General features: G+C 41.9%; 1 protein-coding gene across 1 annotated transcript in view; it reads left to right on the forward strand.

Moving 5' to 3' along the window:
• LOC122773522 (neurobeachin-like) overlaps positions 1–25,237 on the forward strand; it is a 232,432-nt gene that overhangs the window by 39,149 nt on the left and 168,046 nt on the right. The window contains exons 12-24 of the mRNA XM_044032280.1: positions 1,202–1,354; positions 3,078–3,246; positions 11,560–11,639; positions 12,011–12,073; positions 13,053–13,150; positions 13,596–13,688; positions 17,280–17,388; positions 17,490–17,571; positions 17,666–17,789; positions 18,308–18,500; positions 19,714–20,703; positions 24,397–24,614; positions 24,763–24,916. Coding sequence (XP_043888215.1) covers positions 1,202–1,354; positions 3,078–3,246; positions 11,560–11,639; positions 12,011–12,073; positions 13,053–13,150; positions 13,596–13,688; positions 17,280–17,388; positions 17,490–17,571; positions 17,666–17,789; positions 18,308–18,500; positions 19,714–20,703; positions 24,397–24,614; positions 24,763–24,916 — 2,526 coding nt within the window. The remainder of the gene's footprint in view (positions 1–1,201; positions 1,355–3,077; positions 3,247–11,559; positions 11,640–12,010; positions 12,074–13,052; positions 13,151–13,595; positions 13,689–17,279; positions 17,389–17,489; positions 17,572–17,665; positions 17,790–18,307; positions 18,501–19,713; positions 20,704–24,396; positions 24,615–24,762; positions 24,917–25,237) is intronic.

Here is a 25,237-nt window from a genome sequence, read left to right on the forward strand (position 1 = left end):
AGCCTGTATGTCTCTTACATTACTTTTAGAGCTTTCCTTGGAGCTCACTCTGCTCCCTGAGGTCTTCAGGTCAGGGACTTTTAGTTTTAGTTGTTCTTAAAACAACCTTTAGGACCAGAGGGGATCGAGTCTTTCAGGCAGCGGCTCCCAGACTGTGGACCACGCTGCTGCCTCCGTCTAAAGACTCTTTCAGTCAAGCAGGCTTTTAAGATAGACGAGGGTTTTTATGGCCCTGAGTTTGTGTTTTTGTGTTTACATGTATTGTATTTATTTAATTGTAAAGCACTTTGTGATTTTATATTTGTGAAAAGTGCTATACAAATAAACTATTGACTTATTTACGCAAGTAAACGAGAATCAAAAAACACAGGAGCATGAAAAATGGATGTCGACCAGCATGGACACGTTTGTTATTGGCAAAGCGTCCAATCAGTGACGGCCTCTGCTAAAGTGATGGGAAGTACCGGCTCGTTCGTCCCGTCCCTTCTGGTAGAAGTTAATGTCGTTGTGATTTCCCTTAATGTCGTTGCACTTGCTCTTAATTGCGTTTGTGATTTGCACTTTTCTGCCACCGTACAAAACTGATTGTAGCCACTTGACTTCAAGTTTCACTTAATAAAATCTGCTATAATATAATAAATATGTCGTGTCACTGTGTCTCACCAAACCACAGCCTTTTCTGGCAGTTTTTTTGTAAACGGCTCGTTCCCTGAGTCCCCAGAGAAAATCAGCGCTTCTAACCGGAGGGGACACAGGAGCTGCCAGTCTACTGCTGCCTCGTGTGGTCAGTTTGTGTCACTGAGGTAAATCTGGAAAAGTTAGATTTCAAACACCAGAGTCACAAAATAACACGTTTTGTACGGCCTGATGGAGGCAGCAGTGGATCAGCAACTCCTGGCTGGTGTGATGTGAGATCGTTGGTTTTCTCTATGGACTTTGGTGTGGGAGTGTGAGCGGCATAAATCCCTAATCCTAAATCCTGCCTCACAGAAATTCCAAATTATCCATTTCAACCACAGAGCAGGAGTGGTAAAAATGAGAGTTAGAGATGGATAAAAAACAATTTTTCTCTTTTATGCTTATTTTTACAGACACATGCAACATTTAAGCATCTTGTATTAACCACTTTTTTTTTTTTTTTTACAGTTTCATAAATGAGAGTTTTAATTTCTTTTAACACACGATTCTGCTCCTCCTGCAGTCGTCGCGCGCACACATCTCCAGGTCCGTGCTGGAGCAGTTCCTGTCTTTTGCGAAGTATCTGGACGGCCTGACACACGGCGCGCCCCTGCTGAAGCAGCTGTGCGACCACGTCCTGTTCAACGCGGCCATCTGGATCCACACTCCTGCCAAGGTAAGCTCCTCTGCAGGTAACTCAGCCCATGGAGGGACAAACGGGACACGTGAGGGACACGGGTCCTCACGCGTGACCTTCGCTGAAGTAGACGAACGTCTTATAGAAGGACCTTTTTTTAATCATTTAGTGATCTGTGTCTTTAGTCTACAATTATATGCAATATATTAAATAAATAAAAACACACACACTATCCTTCTAGTGTCGGTCCCAAGCCAAGATAAATTGGAAGGTTATGTCAATAAAAAGTAATGTATGAACTGAAAAAACACATCAAAAAAGTTTACTTCATCGTGAGAAAATAAAGTTTCGGCAACGTTATCAAGTTCCCGACAACAAAAATGTGTAATCTGTAGTAAAAAATTAATGATCGATACATCAAGTCATTGTTTCAGCTCTAGACAAAACGTGAAACACTAAACAACGATGCCTCGAGGTGACGTCACTCACTTGACGTTAATGGAACGCAGCGCTCACACACACACACACACACACAAACACACATCAGATATTCTCACATTTATAATCTATTAAATTATACCACAGTTCATTGCCCACTTCCAACTTTTCTGTCCTTAACATAAAGTTTTCCTCTTAAATAATGACCCATGAAAAAACAGGATGAGGGATATTAAAGAAGCAGTGTGTGCGCGTGTGTGTGTGTGTGTGTCTGGCAAATACATTTGCCTCAGGAATGTCGCTTTTGGGGCCAAACTATGAATAAATGAGATGAATGCAAAAGTGTTCGGAGGCTTTCTTTTCGACACTCATCCAAAAGAGGAGTGTAGGGGAAGAAGAGGCGTGAAAAAAAAAAGAGAAAGAAACTGACTTAATGCAGTGTTAAGTTAGAGCACTTTTACATCAGAGCAGAGAGCGAGAGAGAGAAAGCTACGCTGGCTCCTTCTTCCCTCAGGACGTGTCACAGAGACACATTTTCTTCTCACGCCAGGAACCAGCTGTGTGAACGATGTGCATGTGAAACGTGCATCAATTATACCCGAGCTCTCGCCCGACCTTGTCCAAGCAGACAAATACCACTTGCTTTTGTGACGTTCACTTGTCTGCAGCCACAAACCCCGGCGCCCACATTTGTGTCGCCTTTGACTCATTAATGTCCTATAATTTATGACATGTGGGGGGAGGGGGGACGACGACACCGTGGCTCTTGTCAGGTCTGCTGCTAATTATTAATCGTCGGCTAGGAACAGAGTGGAGGAGACGCGGTGTGAAATATGAGTAATATAGGGTCACTGACTGCAAAGATAAGAGTGGCCTATCCTCCACAATAATCCCGCTTTTCCATTAAACAGTTCTAGCGCGACTCGGCTCGACTGCTTTTCCATCAGTGATAGTACCTGGTGTTTTTTTAAATACCTGCTCTGACGAGGTTGCAAGCGAGCTGAGCCGATTGCTTTGAGAGCGTCGTCACTAGAAGAGTCATGAGCGCGACGTCCGACACAAGAATCAAAGCGTATTGTAGATCAGTTAAAAAGACTTAAAAAATCCCTGAAAATGCGTGTAAATCTTAAAAGGAAATATCTACAATGTCAATATTTAACAGAGTTCATCGGCAAACCGACTTGCTGCCCCCTCACTGGGAAAAACTATTTCCTGTGTCTCTGAAAAGAAAATCAGCTGTGGTGCGTAATATAGTTAAGTGTGGCGCCACTATTGTGCAGTTGATAATTGTGATAATGTACTCTCTCTCTCTCTCTCTCTACAGATTCAGCTCTCTCTCTACACGTACCTGTCCGCTGAATTCATCGGCACGGCAACCATCTATAACGCCATTCGCCGTGTGGGCACAGTGCTTCAGCTCATGCATTCACTCAAATACTACTACTGGGCTGTGAACCCTGCAGACGGCAGTGGAATCACGCCAAAGGGTCTGGGTGAGTATGCTTGAAATTCTACTTTATTTGATCTCAATTTGACCTAAATAACAACTCGTGTGGAGGCGTTAACATTGACAGGATTCTTATACTTTCACAAATGTATCGCAGTCACACAATATTTATTCTAAATCTGATCAGGAAGGACAGCAGAAAGAGTAATAAAAATAAAATTGCTGTTTAATGTTTTAACATTTATATGTAAATTCATCTCCATGTATTCAAACCACTTATTCAAAGGCCTTTCTTGTCTTTCCGGATATTTTTATTATTCATATTTTTCATATTCTTTCAACGAAATTCAACCTCCCCATGCAGAAAAGTTATTAGTCACAAGAATACGTCCCATGATAAACTGCGATAAACTGGGCACCCGGGGAGTAATGGAGTTAAGGTACTAAATTGGGATTTGTAGCCCAGTTCTCCTCTGTCTTACATAAACAGTCATTCCCATACCGGAACCCAGGCCGCCTTGGTGAAAACCAGGAATCCTAACCGTTAGACCATATGGGACGATTTGTTTAAAAATTAGACGAGTTAGCTAGGTGCTAGATATTAAAAAGCTACGTTATTAATGTCACGCTAGCTCACCAGCTGTTAATAACGATTAATCTGTTAAGCTAGCTAGTTAACTATCTATCTATTGAGCCATTTTTAGCCATTGTTAGCAATAGCACTTCATAACAACTTTCTTCATAGTATTTTTCCACGGACAAACAGCGTTGCATCATGTCCACAGATAAAAATTAAACAGTACTGTCCACGACTGACTTCAAGTGAAACACATGCGACAGAATATTTCCATTAACAGTACAAGTAGCAGACTTGTTTAGCTAGCAAGCTATAATGCGCATGGTCTCTATGCCGTCAGAGCAATAATATGACCAGATCACGTCATTGCTCTTTATTTTTTTTGAAAAATGTAGGCAGAGATTATTTTTCCTTTCTGCTGGTGAGTTTGATTTTACCCAGGCTGTTGTTTATGTAAACTGTTTCCCATCCATCTAAATGCTCATCCTAGTGAAACTCATTGATTTGGAGAGAGAACACAAATGCGGGCGTGAGCCAATCCTGTGTCGTCGCCGCCGCCGTCGTCGTGTGCAGTCACGAGCCTGCAATCACTGTGGCAGCAGCTCCCCCGCATTTAAAAAAAAATGACTCATCTCCACTTGGAAGTGCTCGCCTGTCAGCTGTTAGGACGGCGTCCATCGCTGGAGATGACAGCGAGGCAGACGCACCACATCAATACTGTCATCGCGCTCGTGGAGCCTGGTGTGGGCGTCAGGCCTTTGAATATGGGCCAATAATATGACTGGCATCTTCAGTCTGTGAAACAACAGTCCGTCCCCAAAACAGGCTGCGCTGGAAGTGACAGTGTCCTTGAACCGTTGTTTCCTCTCCTACTCTTCGTCATTATCTATTCTGAAACCGTCACTATCATAGTACAGAGCTTTTTTTATGACAATTCTGATTCACAATGGAAGAAAAGTACATAAACATCTAAAAACAACAAGGCAAGTCGACAAAGCTGTAAAAAACAATTCATTTTGGTCACCTTTTAATGATGTTATCTGCTTAACTGTCTCTTTTGGGACGGTTTGATAGATTTTCATTTGCAATGGTGGTGAAAACAATCCTCATGATTCCTAGTTGCTTCCAGACATCATCAAACTCGGTCTGTGATCATATTGTTTTGTTTTTGATTGAGAAAAAAAACCTTATCCACGGGGCATCGTTTCAGCTGATTTCCCCGCCAACAGTCGCAGTGACCTTCAGACTGAGGTTAGCCGGGGACTTTATGGTGGAGCTTCTCCATGGGCTTGTTTAGATCTGCAATTAAAGTACCCTGTGTGTTTAAATATGGTTTCGTAAGTGAATGGAAGGCGGTTGTTTTCACCAATGGCTTGAGAAATTCTCACCGTGAGATTTGTCACATTGAAGATAAGTCTGCAATGTGATTTTGACGATTTAGTCCCATCAGAGACGGGTGGTACAGTGAAGATGAAAGGAGGAAGAGAGACAAGCAAATAATGAATGGCTTATTTTTTTTTTTGAGGAATGAGCTGACATTTGAAGCGTCTCCTCCATCCATTTATTTGTGGGAGTGCTGTCTTTCCTCCCCCTGAGGTCTTTATAGAAACTGCTGTCAAATTAAAGCCATGTATCATTCAGTTATGCTGAGAATCACTGCGGACTCTGCCCAATGCGCAATTTCCCCTCAGCCTGTGACACGCACCCACGAGCCAACACATAATTTGTCTCACTTAGCGCTTTCCTTTTGTCTCCGGCTCTCGCCGCAGTTGGATGCGAGCTGCTGCCGCCGCCGTCGTGTTCTGATTACAGTAGAAATCACCGGGGACAGATTGGCGATCGCACTTTGAGAGAATAATTTGATCGTAGCCTGTGGTTGAATTGATTTTTTGTGTGCTCTTTCATTCTGATGACCGGTTACAGGCAGGCTTTTCTGGACCAAAGAAGGTTGTCAGAAGACGGGCGTTAGAAAAGTCGCCGGTGATCACCTTTTTCATTTTTAAATATTCAGAGTCAGACAACCATGTCTCGCTCATGTCCGTTTCCCAGTCCGTTTTCATTTTATTTTGAAAATCAAATTAATAATTCATTGTCCGTTTTTCTTGTTTCATATTTTTTGTTACATTTTGTAAAACGGATAAATGAACGATACACGGGCGGTTCACGATACTGTTCAGGCCACTTCTTCTACTTTACAGAGCCCACGCTTTTTTAGCTTGGGAGCTACTTTTAAAATGATCAGGTCAAAATCTAATCTACATTATAAATGCTAAACATATAATTATTTATTTACATATATATACTGAGTATGCCTTACGGTGGTGTACCTTGCATAACTGCATGAACCCTTGTGGCACAATACAAGCTAGGGCATTTTTGGTCATCACCTTACTCTGATGACAAAAAGAAAAAGGTCCTCCTCCCATTCTGGATGGAAGTTTTTGGTTTATTACTTACAAAATTTTGGCCAAACCTCAGAATCTCATAAACAAGATATCCAATCACAAATGTGGGGGTTATTTTAGAATCAGGATTAACGCGATAACGTCGTATATACCCCCCAACATGGCAGTCACTGAAGAGCAGCTGTCTTTGGATTCGGCTGTTGTTTCCATTTTGAGATTCTCATTTTGCTCCACTGGCAAATTACAAGGAAACTACAACGAGACACGTTTCCGTCACTCTGTCATTCGGCTCATTGGTCTGATTGATTGTCGGCTTATCCAGTTGTGTACAGAGGCATTTTGATCAACCTCCACGGGTAACTACGCTCTTTCCAGGCTATAATATGACATCAGTGCCACAAATACAGTTCTTATATTCATTGACTTGGAAACGCAGTTGAACTCTTTGTATGTTCGTTCCCTCATGTTTGTCCACAAAGCACTTGCAACTTGAGTAATAGTGGAAAACCAATTATTGCTGCTTGAGTTTAAAAAACACTTGTCCATGTTTTAGTGTCTTATCAGCCTTTTCTTTTTTAATTGAAAAGGCTTTAGAGAGTGAAAATAGAATCATCCCCATTTTCTCTTGAAGCGTATGCACAAGTACACTGGTTACTGTGTTGTACTGCGACTTTGTTATTAATCATAAGCTGGAAAAAAAACAGGATTCCCGCATTAATCACACCGACATAAATTGTTTTTTGTTGGTGTTTTTTTTTCCAATTAAACTCCTTCTCCACGTGCCCTTGGGATGCAGGAAGTGAAGTGATCTGTGATTGAGAAACAAGAGCTCGTGGAGCCGAACTGTTGAGCGTAATTGGTTGCGAGTAACTTGGATGCAGTGGCCGCAGTAATAATGTTCTTATCATCCCCTCCATGTCAGGGTTCTGTCCCTGTGCTGGTTTTTTCCTCGCTCACTCTATTAATCAGTGTCAGGATGCTGTGGAAGTTTCCATCCTCCTGAAACCTCACTGAGACTCATCATTGATTACATTGACTGGCTGTTGTAGCAGCAGGATGGGCAGGTGTGTGTGTGTGTGTGTGTGTGTGTGTGTGTGCTGCTGTGTTATCTGCCGTGGCACTGGCCCCATTTAAAATGAGCATGTGTTCAGCAGAGGTGGAGGTTTGGTTGTAACAACCGTCCTCAGTGATGGGACAGAATGTCCAAGTACTGACTGCATGCTTCTCCCGACTGGATATCTAACTGCTTAGGAAGCGCCGGCGTTTCATTCCACCGATGATTGTCAGATTTGTGTGCCTCTGAAAAGAAGGAGCACATTATTCTATCAGAGCATTGCTTAGCGTGACTATCTGGATGATGGCCTCTGGTGGCCCCCATGCGACTGTCCCACCAGCATGTCAATGTGGGCTCCATTAGGGTTATATTTAGGCTGACAATATGGCTCCCAAGTGGGTTTGCCCGTGGTCTCCATGGTGGCTGCACTCATGTTTGCCCACATGTGCTTCCTATGTGGGCTTCATTGTACTGAAACCATATGGTTACCTGCATGATTTGCCCACTTAAGCCTGTTTACTTCGGCGTATGTAGTCGCATGTCGTGGACCGTGGTATACTTGGGCATTAGGGTCCTGTAGTATCTCACTTCACCATCGGGTGGCAGTAGTCAAGTCTGGACGCAGGGAATAGGACGCGTTCCTACCAAAGAAGATGAACAATGCTACAGCTCCCCTTGGACACGTCTGGTTCAAGTGGCTCACAGCTGAAAGGCCCATCTGGCAGTCGAGTCGGAGTGACAACCGGTTTGAGGGTTGCCAGGTCGAGGCTCAGATGACTATCCTTGGCGACTACTTCTTCTGTTGTCTAATTGTTTTTTCTGCTTGGCGAGCGGGGCTTAATACGCCACCTACCCGTGCACCCGATGTGTTCTTTACGATGTGCTCCAAAATCCACCAAAGTGCACGATGATGGCGCAATTCACGGCATGTGCGGAAGTATACCAGGGCCTTTAGTAGCCAGGTAACCTGTAAATTGTACAAAGAAGTGGGCAAACGCAAGTATGGCCACAATGGAAATCACAGACAAACCCGCTTGGTTGGAATGGTTTGGTTCTGTATTTTTTGTGTTTCCATCAGGAATAGTACCACCTTTCTTTGAGGGCACCAGAGTAAGATGGTACAATACGGTGACGACGGTCATCAGATTGGGTGACAGCAAAACGTCTCCCCCATACAATCAGTGTAAACATCCCATGGAACGAGGTCAAGAGTAAATATGACCGCAGTCTGTTTTTGTACAAAGTTTGACGTCTTGTTGAGACAAACGGCCACAAACCAAGCAGGGACAAAAAAGATCTGTGCCCTCTGTTGTTGTCCATTGTGTTGTTGTGTCACGTTAGTTACGATATATCGTCATGATACACGGCTGTCAGACACACCACATCAAGTAAAGGTACTGTTCTCAGTCGAAACGCAAGCCAGACCCAAGACTGAACCATACCAAGATGGAAGCACACCCAAATATAACCTTGATGGGGCCCAGATGAACATGCTGGCGCGGCCCCTGTAGATCTGGGTCCCTTGGCGCCCTATATATTAAGCCAAGGTCACGGATCTCAGGGCTCTTGTAAAAACAGATTCAATTGAGGCAGCTGGCCAAAAGTAAGTCAATTCTTTTGAAGCTGCATTTAGAGACAGCTCTTACTTACTTTTTAGCTTTACTCTGTAATGCACTCTATGTGAGGATTAGTGGGTTGTCTGTCGCCCGTCTTCAGGTGGTGCAAAATGCTGCCACCTGTATTTTAGCCTCCCTCCGCTCATTTTTAACTCCTTTAATGACCTCTCCCGCCCTGATCACTTCCGTCTGCCGAAATGAAAATGTGAGCTCAGAGGAGGTGCACATTAGACAGGCCTCTTCCCTGTCTCTTTGTCAAAAGCAAACCTTGTCCTTGGCCTTTGACATTCTTTAAGTCATTGAGGTTATTTTATTTCAATTAATTTTTTTCTTGTACAGCTGCTTTCGTATTTCATTGCCTCGTGTGAGCTTTTACGTCTGTTATTTACTGTTCCGTATAGCACTCCGGTCCACTGAGGTGGTTTTCAAAGTGCTTTACAGATAAAGTTGGACAAAACGATGTGTTTAATCTGGCTGTACAGATGTGTCTGATTCCATAGAACCATAATCTAAAGAGCTCCGGACGTTTCGTGGCCCAGTTTGTTTTCTCCACCATGTTGGCAGGAAAACAAATGGTGTCACTGCCAGTTTCAAGGCATCAGAGTTCACTGCGCACTTTAAATCCACGGAGATTGAATGATATATCGCTAAAGTGACAAAGTATGTCCAATAAAGAAGATATAAACAAGATATTGTGGAATTTGTTGCCTGTGGATTCCCATATTTCTATATTTTACGTAGGGATGGGGATTTCTTGCAAAAACACTCTTTGAACGTTCGCCAAAATCGAGTTTTTGTGTTGCAGTGTGAGTGCTGCTAACGATAAGAGGATCCACATTTGTTATGATTCATACTGTATCCTGTATTTTGCTGTGTATCTGACTCAGTAGACCAGTGTCATATTGATCTGCCTGTTGCTGCAGCACGTTGGGCTTCGTACCCAGTGCACAACATTTTATTTTATTTTATTTTTTGGGGCAAACGTTCTCAGCGTATCGACAAGGATCTGACTGTGTCTAAAATAATTCTGCACCAACTAAAACCAACACAACAGCGGCAACAGCAGCAGCGGCTCTGCGACGTGACAGTTTGTCAATCCTCTCTGTCATAATCCGTCATCCGTCTTTATTTGTGTGACATACCTTCAGCCGCTGACAGCGTTCAGCTCGCCAAGATGAAAAGAATGGCAGTGAGATTCTTTGACATGGATGGATTGCAGTGTGGGGGCTAACTCTGCAGAGCAGAACTGACCTGAAGTTGGGAGAGACATTCTGGGTTGCATGAATGAAATGTTGGCCAGTCTGATAATTCTGAAGGTGCCCTTGAATCTGGGGCTGCAGTATATCCTGATAACAATGAGTATTATTATTAATAATAACCTCCCTGTGAAACTTGGCTTGCAACTGGAGTGGTGCTGGTTCGAATCCCGACAGGTCAAGGGCTGGGGTACCTGAGCAAGGTACCCAACCCCCATTGCTCCCCATTGACTGCACGTCTGTCCGTCCTGGGAGAGGGATTTTTGTGTTTTTCCTTCCCCAATGTTAGGGTCTAAGGACAGAAGGTGTCACTTGCTGTACAGACTATAAAGCCCTTCGAGGCAAATTGTGCTTATAATGTTGGGCTATATAAATAAAATTGATTGATTTGGGTTATTTGGACACTCTAAATTGTCCCTGGATAAACGTGAGGGTTGCTTTAAATAAAATTGATTGATTTGGGTTATTTGGACACTCTAAATTGTCCCTGGATAAACGTGAGGGTTGCTTTAGGAAAAAAAGTCAGGTGCCGTGACTCCTGGGCTGCAGGATCCTGGTCCAGTTTTGAGGCTATTATTAGTAGTGTTGTCAACTGATATCAGTATAATTTGCAACAATTCATGCTACCACTTGTATAAATGGTATGCTCTTCCTATAAAAATATCCTGACCGATTTGGAACCATCCCGACTGAACTCTTCTGTCTCTACCTCACCTCTGTCCTTCCTCTCTCTCCCTCCTTTCACCACAACTGGCCGTGGCACATCTTTGAGTCTGGTTCTTTATATTGTTGAAAGGTCTCTGCCTCCCTAAGTGCCTTGAGATTAAGCATGTTGCGATTTGGTGCTGTGCAAGTTGAATTTGCTGGACAGACGCGGCTGCTGTGCTGCCTTGGCACTGTGTTGTTGCCAAAGCTAATTGGCGTACAGACAGATGGTGGGTGCAACCTAAATAACAAGTATACACTGCCTGCCCCGCAAAATAGTAATAATTTCTAATTTACTTAATGTTAGGGTCCCTCGGTGCATGCACATAAGGCTCTGGACGTCACGTGTCTGCATAAATTAACACCAACAAGCTAAAAAAGGATAAATAAAACCTTCCTCCTTGATTGTAAATCCTGCTATATGTTTATCTATATCCTGCTAATTCTTCTTTGATCCATTGAGGCTGATGATCAGTTGGAAAAGTGAAACTTTTAGCCAATAATACAGTACATAATGGTGTTTGAAATAATGCTTCTGTGCCTTTTGATAAATGCAGGGGAGCATATCATGACAAATATTTCACTATCAAATCAAAAAAACATCAAGCGCGAAACCTTAGACTGAGAATGGTTATGAAGAGACAACAGAATACAATTCAAGACACTTTATCTTATTTGGTTCCACTGCCTTCTGTCGCATTTTTATTGCTTCCTCACTCTCTCTCTCTCTCTCTCTCTCTCTGCAGATGGTCCAAGGCCGACCCAGAAAGAAATTATTTCTCTGCGGGCGTTTATGCTTCTCTTCCTCAAGCAGCTCATCCTGAAGGTACATTGCACCTGTCTTCATGCCTCGCAGCACCTCACGAGGCTCCAGTTTCAGCTGCGCCGTGGAGAAATAATGCACGTCTGTGGACTGTTGTCTTTTCTAGAGTCTGTAAAGCGTTTTTTTCCTGGAGAAAAATGTGAGGAATCGTAGCCCGAGATGAGAAAATAGGCTTGAAATATGCATCTTATTCTCAGCCTATACCATCTTGTTCAAATCAAGACAAAACGCAAAAAGTGGTCGCAAATGAAAGACACCATGGCCATTTTATGACTTACTATGATACATTTCCTACATGAAACGCCTTTAACTTTTCAGTATAGTGACCTGGTTCCATTTATTTCCTGTCAACGTAATTCTTTGTTTTGTTTCAGGACCAGGGTGTGAGGGAGGACGAGCTGCAGAGCATCCTCAACTATCTTCTAACGATGCAGGAGGTGAGTGAAAGTCCGCCTCGGCGCCGAGTCTGTTAGCGTGACACTTCGTTGCCCTTAGCTTCAGGGTCACATCTCATTTTAAACGAATCACCAAGACAAATTGCCAACCGCGCTTTTCATTCTACAATGACCACAAAGCCACTTGGCCCCTGAGGGTTTGGACATATTTGGCAATTGCAGGTGACACATTTGCGCGGCACATGCGTTATCATCGCCGAGCGAAGAGCAACAGCTCTATTCTTCGCTCTGTGAACCGGTGCCTCTCTTTTATTATGTACTCTTTCTTTTATAAGGCACAGAGAAAATACTAGATAAAAATAGTTTTGAGTGAAGTTACGGTAGAATCCTGTTCGAAAACCACACCCAGGAGAACAAGCGACATACGACTCGGAAACAAAATAGATGGTCATTTTCTGACAGTTGAATCTATTAAATGCAACTGTTGATTCCACAAGATCACTCCATGGTGTTTGATAGAAAACGGAAGGTGGAAGATTCATGACTTGTTTGGTTAAAGTCCTTATAAAACAAATTGGGATTTTCTGAAAATAGTGGTTGAGATTATGTGGGGAAAAATGACAACTGTGGAGTGGAGAACTATGAAGCTGTGATGACATAAAAGCCCTCAGTGAGCTTTGTCAACAGTTTACCTGCTTCTACTTCCTCTTCTACTTCTACTTATGTGTCTTCTACTTCTTCTGCTTCTTCTTCTACTCTTATTTATTCTACTTCTACTTATTTTGCTTCTGCTTTTGCTTCTACTTGCATTTATTCTACTTCTTCTACTTCTTCTGCTCTTATTTCTTCTACTTCTACTGTCCAGGTGTACATTTTACACAATGGAACTTTAATTATTATTATTATTATTATTATTAATATTATTATTGTTATTATTATTATTATTATTATTATTTTAAATGTTGGTCAAACAGAACCGTGTCTGCTGCTCTGTCTCTCCATCGTTGTTTTGTCTCTGCAGGATGAGAATCTTCACGACGTCTTACAGCTGATGGTCGCCCTCATGTCTGAACATCCCGCCTCCATGATCCCTGCTTTTGACCAGAGACATGGAATACGGTAATAAGTCTCCGCCCCCTTCCCCAGAAAAAAAAGACTCAATCCCTCTACACAAAATGGAGAGGTGATATAGTGATTTATACAAAAATAAACCACAGCTCCTGCTGCTCCATGTGTGGGGCATGAATAATTCACAGTGGGCAAAAGCAGAAATACACTATGCATGGAAAAGTAACAACATTAACATACTGAATTCACCACAAAAATGACACCAGTGATCAGATTCGCCTCATGAGATCTTATAAAATATAAATGGACACGGCGGAAAGCTACACGTGCATCTCCAGGAAAATACCACTGCGTTCATTTAATGCTAATGTAAATTCACTCCGAGGGAAAGAACCGTGGCCGGGAACCTCTTCATCATCGCCGCTGCATTTCATTACGTCCACATCGAGTCCCGTTTGCAGGCGTTTCACCGCTTCTTCTTATTCTTATTTTCCAGAGTCATCTACAAACTCGTGGCCTCAAAGAGTGAAAGCATCCGAGTTCAGTCCCTCAAAGTGCTCGGGTACTTCCTCAAGCATTTGGGCCACAAGTAAGTAACACACACACACACACACACACGTACATGAGTGCATCAGATTAATCTGTAATAAATCATTTAATGTTTAAGAAAAATAGCCCTCAATGATTTTACACCATGTAACAACCTAAAAACGCATTTTAATGTATGTATTATAAATTATGTAAATATCTCAATTATATTTAAGTATAATTTCTTATGATTTTGTCTGATTGTCTTTGTATACATTGAGGTTTCATTTATAGATTATATTTGCAAATCTAATCCCAATTACAACGTGTTTTCACTTATCTCTTGTGTAGTCGTCAATAAAATGTAATCTAATCTAATCTAATTTGAAATAATCTATTCAATGTTATCTAAACTTGTCTAGTCTAATCTAATCAAATATATGGTAATCTAAGTAGTAAAACATTACTAAAATATGTAGTGTATCTAGTCTAAATATAGTCTAATCTAATTTTAACTAGTCTAGTCGAAATTAAAATAGTCAGATGAACTAGTCTAATCAAATCTAGTTTCGTGTAATCGAAAATAATCTATTGTATCTAATTTAAATATTTTCTAATCTAATATAATATAGTACGTTTGATAAGAAGTAATCCATTCTTTTTAATCTAAACTAAACTAGTCTAGTCCAATCTAAATTAGTTTTAGATTAACTTGTCTAATCAAACCTAATCTAGTGTATTATAAAAATCTATTGTATCTAATATAAATATTTTCTAATCTAAACTAATCCAAGATAAACTAGTCCAATCAAATCTAATCTTGTGTAATCTAAAATAAAGTAATCTAATCCATGTATTCTATACTAGTCTAGTCCAACCTAAAACCTTTAATTTATTCTAATTAAATCTAATCTAGTGTAATCTAAAATAATCTATTGTATCTAATCAAAAAATATTCTAATTTAAAATAGTCTAGTCCAGCATTTTTCAAACTGTGGGACGGGCCGTGGAGATTTTCAAGGCCTTGGAGATTTCTCCTGGGAAATGTCTTCCTCCAAAGGGGGACCCACCAAAAAAAGTTTGAGAACCACTGGTCTAGTCTAATATAAAGTAATCTAATCTATTTCATCTAAATTAAATTAGTCCAGTCTAATCTAAAATGTTGTATTATATCTTATCTAAACTAAAGTAATCAAATCTAAAATGATCTATGCTATCTAATCTAAACCAGTCTAATATAAAAGTCAAATATAAACTAACCTTGTCTGATTTGAAGTAATAGATCTCAAACATTTCCCACAGTGTAAAACCTCTTAACATTTAATTATCTCAATAATACACTAAATAATCATAAATCAGGTTTTTATGTAAATTCAAAAACATGATCTATCTCTCTTATTTATTATTTACAGCCTCTGTTTAGGCAGAAAAAAACCTCAGGGAGATTAAAATCTCTTTTACAACACTGTCCTGTCTGCTCCTGTCACTCATTTGGAATAAATGTTCCAAGCTTGACATGTTTAAAGTTTTGTTGGGTTGCCAGGTTTATAAATTAGGTCGTACTTTCTAATGCAGAACACCAGAACTCCTGGCATCGATCCCTAAAACTAAAATTACTTTACTAAAGAGACGAGTGGGAAAAAGGTCCTGGTGGTGGTGGTGGTAGTGTGTTACTGGGGGCATCAGCTCTGTGTTTTACCCCCTGATTCATTTAGACTGACTTCTTGGCTGACTTTTGTAAAAAAGAAGTTTGTAAAAGAGATCCTAACAGAGTCTGGAGTAAGTCGCTACGAGTGTTACCTTCAGTTCAGTCTCCGTTAATGCTTTTGCCAAAATTTGAGATTCCACGCGTCTGAGAAAAGTTCTAAATCCTCAAGGGAAGTAAGAAAACCTACTTTCGCCAGTTTGAAAGCACAACAGTGGAAATTGTAGTTCACTGGGAGCTAAAGTTTAGCCAATGAAGAGAAGAATTAAACGATTTTCTGGATCCATTCAAGTCTGATTGACAAGGTTTCAATTTGATTTGATGTCAGTTTATTCCCAGATTTGCTTGATAATGAGCGATTTTCACACAACTAATGTTGAAAATTCAGACGACAATATCCTTCAATCAAAAAACTGTTTGTTATTTCATAATTGTTTTAAAACCTCAGTTGAAGAAAGCAAAAAAAATGGGTTGTTTTTCGTACGTTTGAGTTTGTTCTCAAAGCAAATGCACCTGATCCAGAAGTCAGATTTGTATGTGAACAGCCTCATATCTGAGTTGTCTCTCGGTGCGATAAGATAGTTTCCTCGTTATAACCAAGTCGGCTTTGTTGAATGAAGGATTTTATCATTCCACAGTTCCCTTTTATCCATTTCATTTTAAAACAAATCAAAAGTATGAAAAACAACACGTTTCTTTAATGACATTTAAAAACAAAAAAATGAAATAAAGATTTCTAATTGAATGTGGAAATAATGAAACATAAACAGGTTCTCAAGGTTGTTCATTTTGGTATCAAACACAAAACAGTGGTATCGTAGTCGTCTCTGATTGTGACAGTGAAGCAGATTTGAGCTGCGCTCTGATTGCTTTTTGTCTCTGTGCGGTTTTTATCTTCAATCTCTTTGTGGAGAGCTGCTAACAGTGTTTGACTAAAGTTTATACTTAATCCTTTGTTGTCCACCGCAGAAAATGGCTTGCGGTCTTTTTGCATTGCATATACGTCTTGTGATTTCCTGAGCTGTCACGAGGAGTTTATTCATCACATCTTCTCATATCTTTCCAGGATGACAATTTGTCAAGCGGCTCCTCATATCAGTCGTATTCCCCCAACTTGTGTCTTCATATTGTTTTGTTTTGTTTGTCTGTCACCTTTTCTTATTTTAATTTCTTGACACAGAGATTAAATTCCACCCACACATCATATTTAGACCTCCATATAAAGGCTTATTCTAAAAAATGTTTTTAAAGATTATACACCTATACAAATGTACTTATAGGCAGTATATTCCATTACGACCAATAATCCTTTCTAAATTTTACACACTGGGCTTAAATCAACAAAAAAAACTGAATAGCTTGCACCCAATTTGTATCTTAAATTCTGTGCCATTTTCAGAAATTCACACTAAAAGCCTCTACATCCAAGCTCAGCCTCCCACGGTGCTGTACGTTATTGGTTGAGCAGACTTGTACAAGTTCCACATCAATACCACGCCTCATTAGTCTGCCCTTTTTCTACCAAATTTGCACATTTAAGCAGTTGAGAGAATCACCACTATCATCCTAAGTGTCCAATTTGCCAGCCTCTGCAAAAAAAAAAGAATCCTGAAAAGTCATGTCGGAGTGGCAGCAGAGTCGCGCGGCGAGGCGAGGCTTTGTGACAGCCGTCCTTGTTGCTTCTGTTGGACCTGTGCTTACTCAGGCCGTGCCTCTGTTGTATCTCAGAGCTATTTCCAGTGACAGGCTAACTTCGTTATCCCACACACCGCGGTTTATGACAGCAGGCAGTTCCTGACACTTGTCGCAAGAGCCCGGGCTACCTGTGGGTGTGAAAGGGGGGTGGGTGGGGGGGGTAAGCTAATGGCACTCACTGATCCTTTCAGTGGCTTCGGGGAGCTCTAAACAGGCCACTTTACCACTGTTTTTGTGTGTGTATATCCACAGGAGGAAGGTGGAGATCATGCACACACACAGTCTCTTCACTCTCCTGGGAGAGCGGCTCATGCTTCACACCAACACCGTCACGTTAACAACCTACAACACTCTCTACGAGGTAATAACACACTCTCCTCTCAAATGTCCCGGCAGCCGCCACTGCTGCCGCGTCACTACAAACTGCGGCACTGACCGCCTTCTCTCCACTTCCTGTGCTAGATTCTGACAGAGCAGGTGTGCACGCAGGTAGTGCACAAACCTCACTCCGACCCGGACTCCACCGTCAAGATTCAGAACCCAAGTAAGCCGTCACGTTGGGGTTTTATTCCCCACCTTAAGTGCTTAGTAATCTGTGAAAAATTGACGTTGTTGTGTATTTGTGCGTTCGCCGTCAGTGATTCTCAAGGTGGCCGCGACCATCTTGAAGAACTCTGCCCCCAGTGCTGAGCTCATGGAGGTTCGGCGACTCTTCCTCTCAGACATGATCAAACTGTTCAGCAACAGCCGAGAGAACAGACGGTGAGCAGAACTTTTACTTACCTCCCCTGTCAATTATTTTGCTGATTAATGCATCAAAGAGAAGACGATTACTCATCTCCCTCCTCCTTATGTTTATTTAACTAGCTCATATGGGCGGTAATTCATCCTCAGACATGCACATGTTGCCTCGCAGATGTGTCTTTGACAGCTTGCTTTCTCATTTTTTTTTCCCTTTCCCCCACTCTCACATCCTTTCAAATCAATTAAAGGTCTTGTGAAGCCACTGACTTAAATCCACATCATAGTTAGCATGGCAAAATGAATCGGCAGAAAAAAGGCTTTGTCAAGTCAAGCTGTTGAAGTGGAGGCAAGAAAGAAAATGTTTAATTGGCTTTTAATTGCTGGACCTTCTCTGTCTCGGCCACCACTTTGTTTTTCCACAGATACTGCCGCCAAGTACAAACAAACCAAATTAATTTAAGATCAAAAGCAGTCTGCTGTAACGTGAAACGCAAGTAAATTCACGCGTTGACCTTGTTGTGACGTTCACGTCGCAGGTGTCTACTCCAGTGCTCGGTGTGGCAGGACTGGATGTTCTCGCTCGGCTACATCAATCCGAAAAACTCTGACGAGCAGAAGGTCACGGAGATGGTATACAACATCTTTCGCATTCTGCTCTACCACGCCATCAAGTACGAGTGGGGAGGCTGGCGTGTGTGGGTGGACACGCTCTCGATAGCCCACTCTAAGGTGAGAAACCCGTACTTCAAACAGGAAACACGGATTGACGCTGTCCACGGATAATCTGTTCGGTTGCGTTCATCGCAGGTACAGCGCGAATGACATTTGGTACAGGTATCGCGAGGGTTGTACAAATACAGATACTTAACAATAATAGCAGAGACCTGTGAGAAAGTGTACTTCTTATATCACCACCAGAGGGCAGGCTCTTCTTATTTAACCACTGGACTCCTTTTGACTGACTTTAGCTATGGTATTATTGAGCCAGTGGATTAGAAGTTCGTAAAAGAGATGCTAACGGAGTCTGGAGTAAGACTATTTAAAATGAAAGGTAGCTGGGGATTGTACCTGTATCTGTAAAGGGGCAGAAAATTGCCCGGCATAGTGGATCTAAAAGGCACAAAACATTCAGTCACATGTATCTGGAACTGAAAAATAAAGTATTTTTTATCACAAATGATCTCACGGGCCGGGGTGGACCCTCCTGTGGGCCGCTTCTGGCTTTTGCCCATTTTTCCAGAATAACGTTGAAGAAAAACCAAGTTATACTGCAGTTACTTTGAAATATGAGCACTGTAAAACATATTTAAAATAACTATGTACAGGCAGTTTTTCCAACTCTCTCCTCTCTGGCGACAAAGACACTGATTCGCCGACTTTCTGAAACAGCAGGACTGAAATTACCGTAATAACCACACGTCGGCTTTGACGTGCAACTTCTCAGCTTTCAGAAACCACTACACTACAGTTAGCAACAGCAGCAGAAATGTTTAGTTTAGCTATACAGTCAAATACACTGTGCTGCCTCAAGTTTATCAAGAGCTGTAGTTTGCTTTTTTGTGTGTGTGAACATTTTTGTATTTGTATGTGTTGTTTTGTGGGGTTGCTAGTGTTTCTAGCAACTATCCTTTTTTTTACCTCTTTTGTTTCATACAGCTGCCTTTTGCCAAAATTTTGCAAAGGAAGCCCAAACTTTTGAGCACCTGTTTACCTTGATGGCTAGCAAGTCAAAAAAATGCTAGCTGTTAGCCAACTATTCTTGCATTTTCTGAATCCCAACCGTCCTAAAGCATAGTTGGAATTGGTAGAACACAAATATCATTAGCACCGTTGCTTACACTGATTCATACTTTGATACTGGCCACGTTGCAACGTACCAATTGAATACACCTTCTTTGCCACTAAAGCAATTTTGCTCTGCTGTACCATGTCATTTTTACAGGTGACATATGAGGCCCATAAAGAATATTTGGCAAAGATGTACGAAGAATACCAGCGGCAGGAGGAGGAGAACATAAAGAAAGGGAAGAAGGGGTTAGTGAGCACCATCTCTGGCCTGTCTGCTCAGGCGTCGGGCATCAAGGGTGCCATAGAAATGGACGATAACTCCCACACACCTGAGAGTGACACGGACTATGAGAGCGCCGACTCGCGCAACCTGCTCGCTGAAGGGAAGGCTTCTGAAGAGAGTCTGAGTGAAATGGAGGGTGCGGTAGACGGTGTCAGGGTTGAAGTTCATGAACTTCTGGTGGACATTAAGGCCGAGAAGGTGGAGGCTACGGAGGTTAAACTTGACGACATGGACTTGTCCTCTGAAACGTTGGTAGTTTCAGAGAATGGATCGCTGTTGGGGGTGGATTCTCTGTTGGATAATGTTTATTGTGCTGCGGTGGAAAAGCTCAACAGCAATGCCAACAGCGTGTTGTTGCCAAAAGGCAGCATGGACGAGCAGACCGCACCCCCCCTCATTACGTTAGACGACGACAAGGACGATATCGGCAACAACTTCCTGTTTGACAAGGTGACCGGCAGCATGGAGGACAAGCTCCTGCCTGATCTGACTCCAGCTGAGCCTCTGGTCCTGCCGAGCTTAAACCCTTCTGTGCACACCAGTGCCAGTGATGAGCTGGGCCTTCTCGCTCACATGACAGGCAGCTCTGGGCTTGGCTCTTTACCCAGCATCCTGGAGAAGGATGAGTTTGAACTGCAGGCCTTGGAGGGCATCAGCGCCGTGGCTGGCGCTGAGACGAAGGCTGCCTCCAAAAGCCCAGAGGTCAGCGAGGGCTCAGCGGCAGCTGTGTGTGATGTGGACCCAGCGGCTGCTAAGACCAGCCGCGCAGCAGATGCAGTGAACAACAGCTCTGACACGGAGAGATCAGACGATGGCAAAGACAAGGAGATGAAGAAGATTCAGACAACGGCCACCACACAGGTTTGTCAGAAAGTCTTCATTGTCCTCAGGTCTGCCATAGACCAATTCCCACATGGAGTAAATACAGTAAATAAAAAGTACACATAGAGAGTTTGAAGTTCTTCGTCACAGAACATAAGATGGTTTAAAAAATCAACAGCTGGCATCTGATAAGAGAGGACGAAATTCTGATGTGAGTCAGCTAGGATGACCTTTGCCCTCTGGGTGACTCTGCCTTGGTAGACCTCGTTACGGTTATGTCTCTCAGTGCCAATGATTTTTACAGTACAACACCACTTAACCTCTTTTCTTTCACCATGCTGAAGTTGCCAAACCGACAAATTAGTGCAAAGGTTCAAAGAAACTCGATGAAAGTCGAACAAAACATTTCAAGTTAAGCAAACTGTCAGGATTTGAATCACTCAGCTTCCTCAGATTGGCCTTTTGGCAGATGTGCTGCAGTATTGCCGTTTGTCATCCAAGATGGTGTCGAAGTTCTGGTATCCGCTGTCCGCAGCCATAACGTTCATTAAAAAAACAAAAAAGGTGTTGGACACTGAAAATCAATCAATCACTTATTTAGTCTGGAGTATAGGTTTTTAACCCAGTTCATTACATGGTTCTGTCGTTTGCAGTGGTCTGAAATGACTGATTTTAGGTTTTCCTGGTGTTATTAAACAAAGTTTAATCAGAGGACGTCATGAACTTTCACAATATACAAAGACTTTATGACCTTTGTTCTCTGCGTTGAGAATAAATAGAGAAACTTTTAACATTTTTTGTTTTCATCAGTCAAATGGATATCGTGACGTAACGCTCTATTATTGATTATATCGTGGGCGATGATTCCCAACCCTAATAATAGTGTGGACAACTGTAATTAAAACACTAAAGCAGCTTGTGTGTGTATATATATATATATATATATATATATGTATATATGTATATATATAATTGAATGGGTTGCATTGGACAATGCTTGGGTAACTGTATCAGAAACACACAGCATATAGATTCATTGACGTCCAGTCGAAATAACCTGAGCGCTTTAACTAGGGAGCAGCATAACAGTGTTTGGAGTGTAAGGTTCATAGAGTGGGGAAGTGAGGAAGGAGACCATTTACCATTGTCGGTATGTGTTGGCCTGTAGTGAACAGTTCTACATTATCAGACCCACTGGGATTGTTCTCTTCCCCCCAACTCGGCTTGTAATAGGGACAAAAAGGCCCGGTGCACATCCAGCAACGTCCCTCTGAGACTCCGGAAACTGGGTTGCTCAAATTCTGTAGCTGGCTGAGCCAACAAAGGGCAGAAATAGACAAAGTATATATTTTTTTTTTCTTCTTCTGTAAAAAATCACCTGGGATTTATTCATTGCTTCCTTTCTCTTTCTCATAGGTCACGCTCTTTTATCTATGCAGGCAGCCAGTGGAAGACAGAATTTATTCTGTGCCTTTTTGTACTTCTCAACTGTAATTGGTCTGGTTTAATTAATTCTTGCTGCTTTTTTTTTTTTAACAAAAAACGGCCTTGTTTGTTGCACTTTGCTGACTCATTTATATTCTGTTTTCGAGGTTGCATTTACTGTAGCCTGTTGTTTCCCTCCGCCAAGGAGGTTATGTTTTCATTGGCGTGGGTTTAACTTCCCGTCTCCAGTTTCTGAATTCTTTGTGATGGGTAAGCGATCGTCCAAGTATGTTGCCCATAATCTATATTTTTATAGATTTTCAACTTTTTTCAAGTCTTTTTGCACACAATTATTAGTCTTTACTTACCTTCACCTAGGAGGTGGTGTTTTAATGTTGTCTGCAGTTTTATGAATTGTTTACGTGATCGCCCACGTATGTTCCCCTTAAATTTTGGTAAGAATCCTCCCACTGATGACGTCACAAAAATCTCTTATCATGGGGGATGAAATTAGAAATATCTCTGTCAAAACCGACACTCTACCATCAGGCTAACTTTTTTCTGGTTCTGATCCAGATTACTGATTTGGCGGGCAGTTTAAATTTAACATGTGTAAATCTCAGCGACGTCTTGGCGATCACCAAAGTATGATCCCATTCAATTTTGGTAAGAATCCTCCCACTGATGACGTCACCAAAATTGTTTTTTAAAATGTTCAAGAAATCCTACTACCTCTTGAAATTGACAAAACTATAGATTACGGATTACGGATTTTGCGGCAACTCCAGTTTAACATGGGTAGTTCAGACGTGTATATGTGATGATGGGTAGGTGATCACCACAAGTAAGAATCTGCCCACTGATGAAGTTTTCAAGAAATCTCAGTCTCTTAAAATGGGCAAAACTGTAGATACATAGGTAAACTGTAGGTATGTATTACAGATTTGGCGGCAATTTAAATCTAACATGGTTCAGTCCCGTTTGACAGGTTCAGAGGTGTGTTTTTATGTTTTTGTAAGATACATAGATGTTAAGAACTATGAGCAGGTAAAGTTCTACACAGATCCAGAAAGTTCTTGTTCTTAATGTAAACAGTCCAGGTGACAAAGTGTTCAATCTTCGGTGGAGGTCTGTGCTCTGTGAGTGATCTTGTATTTTATTCACATTTCCTTTGTGTAGGTAGAGAATGACGGGGGAATTATAACATTTTAAAGCGTTAAAAGCCTTGAATTGCTTAAAGAAGGCTTTTAGATTGAAGAGGGTTTTGGCTAAGACTCTGTGTCTTTGTGTCTATGTTCTATTCTTATGTCTCTTTTATTATTCATTGTATTTATTTTATTGTAAAGCACTTTTTTTAATATCTGTGTAAGGTGCTTTATAAATAAGCTTTACTTGCTTACTAAAGGCCCCAGTTTGAAAGAGTTAGTGACACGGATGATAAGGATGTCGTTTAGAGTTTTTTAGGGCCACAAATGGTGATTTTGTCGTGATTATTTCTGTTCATTTGGAATAAACACTGGCAGATATAAACTTAAATATATAACTGTATGCAGAGGGAAGGAGACAGTGTGACCTTTTCCTGCTTTTAGCTCAAAGATTGTAGTGAAGAAGAGCAGAGAGCAGCAGCAGCGTTAGCCCCCCAAAAATGTCACAAACCTTCTGTCTCGAAGGGTTTGGACATTTATTTGCAGACAAATCAGCTTCAATAGCTTCTCTCTGAACAGACGCTGCTCTGCCAACACAGTTACTCTCATTAATATCTGTTAAGAACGTTTGTGTGCTGACTTAAAGGCTTGCTAGTGTGACTGTAGCTGCAGAGTTAGCGTTAGCATTCGCTTTATGCCCGAGTGGCGTCATTCTCAGCGTTTTTATTCTCTGTCCTCGCAGTAGGGCGATTCATCCCCAATTTGCTGAATAAATATTGAGATTTTAGACATTTCCTTGGCTAAATGTTGGAGATTAATGCACGTTTTCAGGGATTTTTTAACTGATCTACAGTTCGGCATTATTTCACTTTGATTCTCGTGTCGGACGTCGTGCTCATGACTCTTCCTGTGGCGACACTCTCTGACCAATCAGTGGCCGTTACACATACATTCTGTTACATCGTGATATATCATAAATGAAATAGTCTCTCATAATTACGGTATCATCCTACCGTCGTTACCATGGACAAAATCTTATTGCGCCGTAGTCCCATGTCCTTCTTTTTGGTGATATGGAAATGGCCCTCTCTCGTTGATCGTTCTATTAAACGTCACGTTAAATTCATCGATCGTACTCATCGCTTGCTCCCCGTGCTGCCAGGGTCTTCACGGCCGAGTCGCCGCTCAAACGGAGAGGGACGTCCACGTGGACCTGGGCTTCAGGGCCACGCCTATGACCGAGGAACAGCGACGCCAGTTCAGTCCCGGCCCGCGGACCACCATGTTCCGCATCCCGGAGTTCAAATGGTCGACGATGCACCAGAGGCTCCTCACTGACCTGCTGTTTGCTCTGGAGAGTGACGTCCATGTTTGGAGGAGGTGTGTGTGTGTGTGTGTGGGTGTCTCTCACCGTTACAACATTTTATTGCTGTTTTAGACAGATATTGCCTTTTTATGTAAATTATTTATATTACTCCACATTTAATTGATTTAAATCTCCTCCCCCCCACCTTGCCTTTCCTTGCAGCCACTCCACCAAATCTGTCATGGACTTTGTTAACAGTAATGAAAACATCATATTTGTGCACAACACCATCCACCTCATTTCACAAATGGTCGACAACATCATTATTGCCTGCGGCGGGATCTTACCTCTGCTCTCTGCGGCCACCTCTCCCACTGTAAGTGCACCGTCGCCACTTTCACCAAAGGGGTCTACTGCCATCTTGTGGTCGCTCATTATAAGTGCTGGTGTCTTGATACAGTCTGAGTGTCTGTGTGAGATCAGACTTCACAGCTCATTTGTATGTAATACGTATAAAATGTGGCAGATTTCTCTCATAATTTCTGATTTTGTTGCTGTATGTTGTTATTTTGCCTCGTGTGTGTGTGTGTGCTGCTGTTGCTGCTGCTGCATTGTCTATTTTTGAGTGTCGGAGTTGGGTTTTGCTCGCGGATCCCAGCAAAAATAGAAAAACATGTGTTGATAATGATATTGTTCT

This window comes from Solea senegalensis, linkage group LG8, assembly GCF_019176455.1.
Source record: "Solea senegalensis isolate Sse05_10M linkage group LG8, IFAPA_SoseM_1, whole genome shotgun sequence".
Lineage (NCBI taxonomy): Eukaryota > Metazoa > Chordata > Actinopteri > Pleuronectiformes > Soleidae > Solea > Solea senegalensis.